The sequence below is a fragment of the Myxine glutinosa genome, chromosome 11 (genome assembly GCF_964187855.1).
Source record: "Myxine glutinosa chromosome 11, kmMyxGlut1.1, whole genome shotgun sequence".
Lineage (NCBI taxonomy): Eukaryota > Metazoa > Chordata > Myxini > Myxiniformes > Myxinidae > Myxine > Myxine glutinosa.
Window position 1 is genome coordinate 29,292,104 of NC_136271.1, and position 11,668 is coordinate 29,303,771.

At 42.7% G+C, this 11,668-nt stretch overlaps 1 protein-coding gene across 10 annotated transcripts in view; it reads right to left on the minus strand.

Moving 5' to 3' along the window:
• Nucleotides 1-11,668, minus strand: part of SLC16A4 (solute carrier family 16 member 4) — a 143,355-nt gene that overhangs the window by 38,032 nt on the left and 93,655 nt on the right. For all 10 annotated transcript variants that reach the window (XM_078786507.1, XM_068130400.2, XM_078786511.1 and 7 more), the window contains one exon: nt 11,504-11,665. In XM_078786507.1, the coding sequence (XP_078642633.1) occupies nt 11,504-11,665 (162 nt within the window). The remainder of the gene's footprint in view (nt 1-11,503; nt 11,666-11,668) is intronic.

The window sequence follows — 11,668 nt, forward strand, 5'->3', positions numbered from 1 at the left end:
CGAGGCACTCGGAAACATGGTGGTGGGATGATTAGGTTGGAAAGAAGATTGCCGAGAAGAGGAAGAAGTTCAAGGAGTGGCAGAAGGCGAAGGGTATGGGGGCAGAAAAGGCAGAGCATGAAAGTTATAAGGCAGCCAAGAAGGCTGCAAAGAAAGAGGTAGCAAAGGCACAGGAGGCATGTAGGAAAATGTTCGGAGAACATTTGGATTTGGAAGAGGGTCAGAGAGCGGTATTCAGGATTGCAAAGCAGATAGCGAAAGAGAGGTGTGATGTGATGGGGGTGAGTTGCTTGAAGGATGAATTGGGACAAATCGTTGTGGACCCAGATGGAATTAAAGGAAGATGGAAAAGATATATCGAAATGCTGTTGAATGCAGAGAATGAATGGGATGGCAACACAGAGAGTAGCCCAGTTTTAGGACCGGCAGATAAGATAACCGAGAAGGAAGTTGAGGAAGCGATAAAAGCAATGAAAAGTAGAAAAGCGGGAGGGCCGACGGGAGTTGTGGGAGACATGTTGAAGGCAGCGGGAAATTGGGGTGTGAAGAGAATGACAGATCTGCAATCTGGTGGTGAAAGAAGGCCGCATTCCAGTGGATTGGGAACTGAGTACCCTCGTCCCCCTATACAAGGGGAAAGGTGACCCTCTGGACTGTGGCTTGGATCGAGTGATAAAGTTATTGGAGCATGGAATGAAGGTATTGGAAAGGGTGTTGGAGAGGAGGATAAGGAAGAAAGTGAAGATGGACGAAATGCAGTTTGGATTTATGCCAGGAAGAGGAACGACAGACGCGCTTTTTATTGTGAGGCAGTTGCAGGAGAAGTATATGGAGAAGAGGAAGAAGTTTTTTCTTGGGTTTGTTGATCTGGAGAAAGCATTCGATAGGGTTCCACGTGAAGTAGTGACGTGGGCATTGAGGACGTTAGGAGTGGGGGAATGGTTAATCAGAGTGGTGATGGCAATGTACAAAAGAGCATGCACAGCTGTAAGGATGAAGGATGGGAACAGTGGTGAGTTTGAGGTGAAGGTGGGAGTGCATCAGGGGTCGGTACTAAGTCCACTACTATTTGTAGCTGTGATGGAGGTGCTGGCTCAGAACGTAAAGGAGGGTTTACCACGAGAGTTTTTGTATGCAGGTGATCTGGTTTTGATTGAAGTATGGATGGACTGAAGGAGAAGATGAACAAGTGGAAGGAATGTATGGAGACAAAAGGTCTGAAGGTGAATATCGGAAAAAACGAAGGTGATCGCAAGTGGTAAAGCATGTGGTGTGTTGGAAAGAACTGGGAAGTGGCCGTGTGCTGTTTGCAGGAAGGGTGTCGGAGTGAATTCCATTCAATGTACAACGTGCCCTGAGTGGGTTCATCAAAAATGTAGTGGCTTGAGAGGGTCATTAACCAGTGTGGCAGCTACATTCAAGTGTAAGGTGTGCACAGAGGGAGTTGCAGATGGAGGAAATGTTGAGTTGGATCTTGGAGATGGCATGAAACTGGAAGGTGTGAAAACATTGTTACCTAGGAGACATGCTGAATGGAGAAGGTGGATCAGACTCGGCAATGGTTGCTCGAGTGAGATGTGCATGGAAGAAGTTTCGGGAACTGAGTGGCGTGCTGACGAGGAGGGGAGTGTCGTTGAAGCTGAAGGGAAAGGTGTATGCTGCATGTGAGAAGTGTTATGATTTATGGGAGCGAGACATGGGTAATGAACGTAGAGCAGCAACGAAGGCTGGAAAGGGTGGAAATGCGAATGGTTCGGTGGATGTGTGGAGTATCGTTGAGAGAGAGGAAGACAAATGATGAATTGCGAAAGATGATGGGAATAGAGCTGTGATGTTTCTCTTCACAGCATCCAGGTTGAGATGGTTTGGTCATGTGTTGAGGAAGGATGAAAGTGACTGGTTGAGAAGAGTGATGGAAATGAATGTAGAAGGAAGTAGAGGACGGGGAAGACCGAGAAAGACTTGGCTAAAGATGGTCGAAGAAGAAATGCGGGCAAGGGGGTTAACAAGGGGAGATGCAGAAAATAGGGCAAAATGGAGAACATTGTCATGGAGACCGCAAGGCTAATTCTCTAGTCGTATTCAACGTGTGGCCCTGAATGGGTTTCTCTCATCTCCCCTTGCTGTTCAGGCTGGAGTTCCCCAAGGCAGTGTTCTGGGCACTGAGCTTTTTCTGGTCTTCATCAATGATCTCAGACTCTCTTGAAAATCCTCTTTGCTGACGACTCCACTCTCTGCCGCTCCATTCCTCATCCCTCAGATCGGCAGTCTGCAGCCTCCATGCGGAATAACATGTGAATAATGACGTCATAGGTGCCGCCGTTATGACGTCATAATTCGACAAGTTAAAAAAAATAAAAATAATCCGATCAGGATGAAATTTGAGCATCTTCTCAATATAAATTGATGCAGAAATAAAATTATAATGACGTCGTAGGTCACGTGGTGCTGACGCCCTATTTTGAGTGAAAAAACACTAAGCCAATTTTCTCCTAAACGACTGAAGAACAGATCGAGGCCAAACTTTGCAGGCAGAATCCCATACCCATGACAAACAAAAAGGTCAGCGAGCATGACGTCATGCATCGCATGGTTTCGGAGTTATGGCGTTTTTAAGCATAAACTTTTAAAACCTAGCACCTCCCTCATTTTCGATCCTATTAGGGGGAAACTTCAGATGTGTTCAGCATATCAGTCTACTAAAATCACCTTTGGAATTTGCGATAGGTGACGTGGTTTGGCAGATATATATAATTAAACGCAAATATTAAAAAATGTATAACTCTTGAACCGCTTCACTGATCGACGTGAAGCTTTACATTATAGCAGAGGTCATGAAGTGTAACACGTGTGCAAAATTTCAAGATGATTGGATCTAGTCTGGAAGCTACAAGTTGTTATTGCGTGAAGAAGTCTTGAGTGGGAATTGAATTCATCACACTGCACATGACGATCAGGCAAAGTACGGAGCGAACTCACGGGGTCATTGACCTCAAATAAAATTCTGATTTCAGATTTGTCAATCGCTGAGGTATAGTAACACACGACCAAAACAGATTTAGCGAAATTCCGACGATTTTTGACGAAAATATAACATTTGTGTCTGCATTTCAGTAAAGTAAAGTGTGTGCCGTGTCAGCATTTAAAAAATTGAAACGTGGCTCATTGTAAAGAACTCCATATGGGGAATAGGTGTCAACGATGACGTCATTGGTGCCATAATTATGACGTCATAATTTGACAGGGACAATGCTTAGTCTGATCAGTTTGAAATTTATTGAGCATGATCTATGCAACAATTATTTAGAGAATATAAATTTATGATGTCATCGCTCACGTGGTCTGGCAGCCATATTGGATCAAAAAAAAAAGAAATTCAAAAATAGAAGTCGTCACACCAAGTTGACTGCGCAGGGTAAGTATTCTATGAATACCATCTAATTGACAAGTAATTACAAGTCAGGTGATAAGTTGTTTTCTTCAAAGAATAAAAAGGTTATTGGAAAGTTTAAGGATGAATTGGGGGGGGTAAGGTAATGAGTGAATTTATAGGATTGAGATCGAAGGCTTATGCTTATAAATATTGATAATATTATTGAAAAGTGACAAAGTTAAAAGGAATAAAGAAAAATGTCATTAAAGAAACAATAAACTTTGGAAATTATTATAATTGTTTTACTTTAAGGAAAGAAGTGTTTAGAAAAAATGAATACGATAAGAAGTTATAAACATCAATTATTCACAAGAGGTAAATAAGAAGGCTCTTGGAGCTTTTGATAAGAGGTTTGTTTTAGAAAATGGAATCGGTAGTCTCCCTTATGGTTATAAGTGTTAAGATAAATATAAGTGATAAGCATAAGTGTGAAGACATATTAAGATAAACATACGTGATTAAGTGATCCCATAAGTGAGTATAAATGATAAGATAAAAATGGGGTTTAGGGATTTTAATGGGCTACCGCCACCTTTTTTACCAATATATAAATGATAGAACCAAGCAATAACCAAAATAACGAGTGGAGGTATAGACAGCCTTGGTATATAAATGGAAAACATCATGAATGTGAGAAATATCAAATAAGTATCATTGAAGAAATAACAGGGGTAAGAGTAGATAAAACAAATAAGCGAATAAATTTAAATACAAATAAGTTAGAGGCTCTGAGGTAATATCTTTGAATCGAGTGAAAGCTTGACTGTTGTCAAGAAATCAATGGAAAAATAATTTTCTATAATCTCAAAATGATGTGGCTCTGGAGGATTTCAGACAAGGTCATTAAGAGAGGTTTATCATTTCATATTAGCTCAAGAGACAATGAGTTAAATTCTAATGTAATATTTATCAATATTTGAGATGGTGATTCTGCTTTTAAGAAAATTAAGCTATTACCGAAAAATGAAGCAAGTATTCGTTGGGTCTCAGAGTATAATGAAAAATGTTAATAAGTTAATAAGTTAAATGTGGAGAGTTAACAAGTTAAAAGAATAAAAGGGTGTAATTTTTCAAGACAGGGGGTGCGAGTCAATAAGTTGCCATAATTTTCCCCATCGACTTCAATGTTAAATTATATGTGTCCTAGAACCCCCATTGTCCTTCTACTGTCATGACCAAAAATATTGGCACCCTTGCACTTTTTTTTTCAAATAACTCACAATTTTCTCAAAAAACTAGGGGGTACCAAATTTTCATTTGTCTTCAGAGCCTTGTAGCATACCTGCCTGCTGGACTCAGTATTTTGGATCGTCGGGGACTTTTGGGTCCTTGGGGACTCTTGAGCCTTCAGGGTCGTCTGGGTTTTTTTGGGTCCTCAGGGTCTCAAGTGTTAAGTGTTAAAGGGTCTTCCAAGGTCGAAGGGATCTCAGCAGTCTAAATGGTTCAAAGGCATATTTGAATAGTACGTAATTAATCAATAGACGTACGCAATAAATACACACAAAAAACACCACACACACACACACACACACACACACACACACACACACACACACACACACACACACACACACACACACACACACACACACACACACACACACACACACACACACACACACACACACACACACACACACACACACACACACACACACACACACACACACACACAGAAAGCACCCGGCGTTGCCCAGGTTCTTTTTGAATGAATTTACTACCATAATTCAGCTTTTACTCATGGCCGTAGAAGATTGACTACCATAATTCAGCTCAGCTTTCAATTGCGAAATGTGCCCAGCCTGGCCGAGGTGGGCCTCGACCGGCCTCGCCACCTAGTCTATAACCTTCCCGGGGCCCGTCCCGACATTTTTTATTTTAGAGGTTTCCTCCTATCTTTCACTGTTCAGACAGAAACAAACAAACAAAAACTTTTTTATACATATAGATAAGGTGAAATTGATAAAAGTGTTTGTCTCCACAATTCTTTATTTCACTGTTATTACAGAACCTTTGTTTTTTTTATTCAGAACTTAATATATCCTTTTAAATCAGAAAATAAAAAGAAATGGCATCGACAAAATTATTGACACCCTAGAATTAATATTTGATAGCACAGCGTTTGGACAAAATAACTGCAGTCAAGCACTTTCTATAGCCATGAATGAACTTCCTACACCTCTCTACTGGCAGTTTGGCCCACTCTTCTTGTGCAAACTGCTCCAGTTCTCCCAGATTTGAAGGGTGCCTTCTCCCAACTCATTGATTGAATAAGTCCCAACTCAATGCCCTTGGGTCTTTCTTACACGATCTTGTATACAAAAAAAAAAAAAAACTGCTGTTTTCAGATCTCCCCACAGATGTTGAATGGGATTTAGATCTGGACTCGGTGCTGGCCACTTCAGAACAGTCCAGCGTTTTGTCTTGAACCATTCCTGGGTGCTTTTTGAAGTGTTTGGGGTCATTGTCCTGCTGCAAGACCCATGACCTTTGACGGAGACCCAGCTTTCTGACACACGGTTGAATATTACGCTCCAAAATGCCTTGGTAATCTCCTGATTTCATGATGCCATACACACATTCAAGAAACCTAGTGCAGAGGCAGCACAGCAACCGCAAAACATCACTGAACCTCCTCCATGTTGACTGTAGGGAAGGTGTTCTTATTTTGAAGGCTTCATTTTGTTTTCTGTAAACATCGAGATGATGTGCTTCACCAAAAAGCTCTCATCTGTCCACATGACATTCTCCCAGAAGATTTTGGCTTGTTCAGGTGTGTTTTGGCAAACTCCAGTTGGGCTTTCTTTAATCTCTTAGCAGCGGGGTCCTCCCGAGTCTCCTATCATACAACCCTCTTTCACAGAGTTGGTGACGGATGGTGCGAGTTGAAACTGTCGTACCCTGTGTCTGAAGGTCAGCTTGAATCTGTTTGGTAGTTGATCGAGGTGCTTTCTCCACCATTCGAACAATCCTTCGCTGCAATCTTCAATCAAGTTTTCTCTTGCGGCCACAGTGCCATGGGCCTTAAACTTCCTGATATTATGTACGTTGGACACAGGAACATCAAAATCTCTGGAGATAGACTTGTAGCATTGAGATTGTCCATGCTTGGCTACAATCTTGTGTCTGACCTCCTCAGACAATTCTCTGGTTTTCTTTATTTTCTCCATGCTCATTGCAGCACACACAATGGCACAAAACAGCAGAATGACTCCTTTTCTACATTCAAACTGGTTGAATGAATTTTATATTGAAGGCACCTGCAACTCACTACAGGTGAGTTCAATTCCAAAGAAAAGGTGAATCACCTGCTTGGTCTAATTATTTCTCACAACTTATAAAAGGTCTAATTACACCCTGCCAGCGCCACCCACCGGACGGTGGGGACAATGACAGGGAGATCAGGAGAAGTGGTGGAAGTATTGGTCAGAAGAAGAGTGGACATATGTTGTGTGCAAGAGACGAGATGGAAGGGAAGTGGTGTGAGAATGGTGAAGGGTAGGCAGGGACAGAAATACAAGTTTGTGTGGCAAGGGTGCCCGGAGGGCGTGAATGGTGTTGGTGTCCTGTTTTCTGAGGAGTTTGTAGACAGTGTGGTGAGTGTGACTAGAGTGAGTGATAGGTTGATGATGGTGAAAATGATGATTGGAAAGCTCTTGGTGAACGTCATCTCGGGATATGCTCCGCAGGTTGGTCGAAGCGATGAAGAGAAGGACAAGTTCTGGTGTGCGATAGAGAAGCTGATGGAAAACGTGAAAGATGAGGAAGTTGTTGTGGTGGGAGGAGACCTGAATGGACATGTGGGAAGGAGTATGGATGGTTTTGAGGGAGTTCATGGGGGTTACGGATATGGTGTGAGAAATGGAGAAGGTGAAAGGATTTTGGAGTTTGCTGATGGAGCTGATTTGTTGATTTGTAATACTCAGTTCCAGAAAGAGGACAATAAGCTTGTTACATACACGTCAGGTGGGTCGACGACAACCGTTGACTACCTGATGGTGCGTCGGCGAGATAGGGGGCACCTCCGGGACACAAAGGTGATCCCGGGGGAGGAGGCTGTTTCACAGCACCACTTGGTTATCTGCGACATAAGGGTGAAAGGTGCGAGGAGAGCTCGGCGGGTGAAGTACCAACCGAGAATGAAGGTGTGGAGGTTGAAAGAGGTGACAGTAAGGGAGGCATTAAAAGAGAGGCTGAGTAGGGTAGAGGATGATGTGGTTGAGCTTGAAAGTGGTTGGATGTCAATGAAAGCTAGTCTGTTGGGAGCCGTTGGTGAGGTATGTGGATGGACAAAAGGACCACCGAGGCACTCGGAAACATGGTGGTGGGATGTTGAGGTTGGAAAGAGGATTGACGAGAAGAGGAAGAAGTTCAAAGAGTGGCAGAAGGCAAAGGGTACGGGAGCAGAAACAGCAGAGCATGAAAGTTATAAGGCAGCCAGGAAGGCTGCAAAGAAAGAGGTAGCAAAGGCGCAGGAGGCATGTAGGAAAATGTTCGGAGAACGCTTGGATTCGGAAGAGGGTCAGAAAGCAGTATTCAGGATTGCAAAGCAGATAGCGAAAGAGAGGTGTGATGTGATGGGGGTGAGTTGCTTGAAGGATGAAGTGGGACAAATGGTTGTCGACCCAGATGGAATTAAAGGAAGATGGAAAAGATATATGGAAATGCTGTTGAATACAGAGAATGAATGGGATGGCAACATAGAGAGTAACCCAGTTTTAGGACCGGCAGAGAAGATAACTGAGAAGGAAGTTGAGGAAGCGATAAAAGCAATGAAGAGTGGAAAAGCGGGAGGGCTGACGGGAGTTGTGGGAGATATGTTGAAGGCAGCAGGAAGTTGGGGTGTGAAGAGAATGACAGAGATCTGTAATCTGGTGGTGAAAGAAGGCCGCATTCCAGTGAATTGGGAACTGAGTACCCTCGTCCCTCTATACAAGGGGAAAGGTGACCCTCTGGAGTGTGGCTCGTACCGAGCGATAAAGTTATTGGAGCATGGAATGAAGGTATTGGAAAGGGTGTTGGAGAGGAGGATAAGGAAGAAAGTGAAGATCGACGAAATGCAGTTTGGATTTATGCCAGGAAGAGGAACGACAGATGCGCTTTTCATTGTGAGGCAGTTGCAGGAGAAGTACATGGATAAGAGGAAGAAGTTGTTTCTTGGGTTTGTTGATCTGGAGAAAGCATTCGATAGGGTTCCATGCAAAGTATTGACATGGGCATTGAGGAAGTTAGGAGTGGAGGAATGGTTGATCAGAGTAGTGATGGCAATGTACAAAAGAGCACGCACAGCTGTAAGGACGAAGGACGGGAACAGTGGTGAGTTTGAGGTGAAGGTGGGAGTGCATCAGGGGTCGGTACTAAGTCCACTACTATTTGTAGCTGTGATGGAGGTGCTGGCTCAGACCGTAAAGGAGGGTTTACCATGGGAGTTGTTGTATGCAGATGATCTGGTGTTGATTGCGGAAAGTATGGATGGACTGAAGGAAAAGATGAACAAGTGGAAGGAATGTATGGAGACAAAAGGTCTGAAGGTGAATATCGGAAAGACAAAGGTGATGGCAAGTGGTAAAGCATGTGGTGAGGTGGAAAGAACTGGGAAGTGGCCGTGTGCTGTGTGCAGGAAGGGTGTCGGAGTGAACTCCATTCAATGTACAATGTGTGCTGAGTGGGTTCATCAAAAATGTAGTGGTCTGAGAGGGTCATTAACCAGTGTGGCAGCTACATTCAAATGTAAGGTGTGCACAGAGGGAGCTGCAGATGGAGGAAATGTTGAGTTGGATCTTGGAGACGGCGTGAAGCTGGAAGGTGTGAAAACATTTTGCTACCTCGGAGACATGCTGAATGGAGAAGGTGGATCAGACTCGGCAACGGTTGCTCGAGTGAGATGTGCATGGAAGAAGTTTCGGGAACTGAGTGGCGTGCTGATGAGGAGGAGAGTGTCGCTGAAGCTGAAGGGAAAGGTGTATGCTGCATGTGTGAGAAGTGTTATGATTTATGGGAGCGAGACATGGGTAATGAACGTAGAGCAGCAACGAAGGCTGGAAAGGGTGGAAATGCGAATGGTTCGATGGATGTGCGGAGTATCGTTGAGAGAGAGGAAGACAAATGATGAATTGCGAAAGATGATGGGAATATTGCCTGTGATTGATGCTGTGAAGAGGAACAGGTTGAGATGGTTTGGTCATGTATTGAGGAAGGATGAAAGTGACTGGTTGAGAAGAGTGATGGAAGTTAATGTAGAAGGAAGTAGAGGACGGGGAAGACCGAGAAAGACTTGGCTAAAGATGGTGGAAGAAGAAATGCGGACAAGGGGGTTAACAAGGAGAGATGCAGAAAATAGGGCAAAATGGAGAAGATTGTCATGGGGACCGCAAGGCTAACCTCCGCTCTAGCAGGGAACATGGCCTTAAAATGCATGTTGTTGTTGTTGTTGTTGTTGTTATAAAAGGTGCCAATAATATTGTCCGGGCCATTTTAGGATTTTTTTGTGGAGTAAGCTTAGATTTAGTAATTTTTTCAGCTTTTTTGTTTTGTTCCACTGCAAACCAAAGAAACACATATGTGGATACCAAAATATTTTTTTATTTCAACAATTCTCTGGAAGAAATGGTGCATTATTTGAAAAAAGTGAAAGGGTGCCAATATTTTTGGCCATGACTAAGTACTGGAAGATGGATATAGAGCAGCCATGATGTACCACATGCCAAAGAAAAGTTGCTTTCGATTATTTTTTCCAAGTGATGCTCGTACGGTACTTCGTGCTTGTGATAAATCAAAATTACTATACGAGTATCGCTTGCTACGGATTAGAATCGGCTGTAGATTTTTCACTTTTTATCCTCCCTTAATACATATACAAACCATTTTTACATTTGTGATAATCAAATGCAACTTTTTAGTTTGTGTGTGGGGGAATACTGTTACTGTGAAAAGCTGCATTGGATCTTCAAAGAATGCCTACCGGTAGCAAACGTGGCAAGTGCATCACTGTAAAGTTGAAGTGCAAGGGAAATAGTTTTACACTGATCTGACATTTATCCTCTAAACAACCAAAGCTTGTTTTTCTGACCCTATTTTTAAAATGCAATAAAAGAACAGCCTCTAAAAGGTATCACCCTCATGACCTGTTAAAGTGCAATGTGTGTGACGTGTTGCTTTATCTACTCTATTCATTGGCTGGTAGGACAGCTGAGATGTATACATACTCACTTCCTAGCTGCCCAGCCTGGGTTTGAAGCACAGCTCAGCTATAAACCGTCATCCTGGTGTTTCGTCTGTGTGTGCGTTCTTTGGATGGATGTTAAACCGGGTTGGCACTAGTTGGTGGATGATAAAGATAAACCTAGCACCCTTCATTAAGAGTAGACGAGCTATCGCTAGCATCCTCATCAATTTCCAGCACCCTCACCCGAGCATCCTGTGTCAGATGGTGATGGCATGGCTTAGTCAGCATTGGAAATCCATCCATAATTGTAACCCTGGCTAAGAAACTGCTTCAGCAGAACAGACACTTTACATAGATGATAGAACATGGTGCGTTCATCCACCCATCTACCCTAATCATGCAATTTGTCTATTCAAGATATTTTTCCCTCATTTAAAAGCACGTCGCATTAGCTGTGACGAATTAATTAAGGGAAGAAAAACAAACGAACAAAAAAACAAAAAAAAAAGGAGGCTTAGAAGGAGAAACATTCAAGATGTGCAAATAAATAAAAATTGCAGTTAACACCCCCACAAAAAATACATTTACTTGAAATCACAAAATAAATTGCTATTCAAAAGAAACCCTGATTGTAATCATTCCCACCACTCACCCCTCACACAAATAATCAAAATTAATATTTAAATATATATTTAAAAATTCGAACTAATATGAGGCAAAGGAATGCATAAAATAAGAAGATGTCTGGCTTACGTGCATTGTCAACACAATCGAGGCAGGAAAGTAGCAGGTTGATCAATGACAACTTTAGACGGGGTAAAGATGTATGAACCAACATCATAAAAATCCAGCTCCGTTTAAACAAAAATACCATTCGAGGAATATTGTGATGTAATATCACTTACCACGCCACCCATACTGTTCGAGCAACAGCTGGATAAAAGGAGCCAGGGCAAATGTGAGACCCATCCCTGAACGTGATATGGCATAGGCTGTAGACAGTTTCGCTTTGAAGTACCGTGCAATCATGATGGAAGCAGATTGGTAGAGGAAAGCAAACCCAAGGCCTG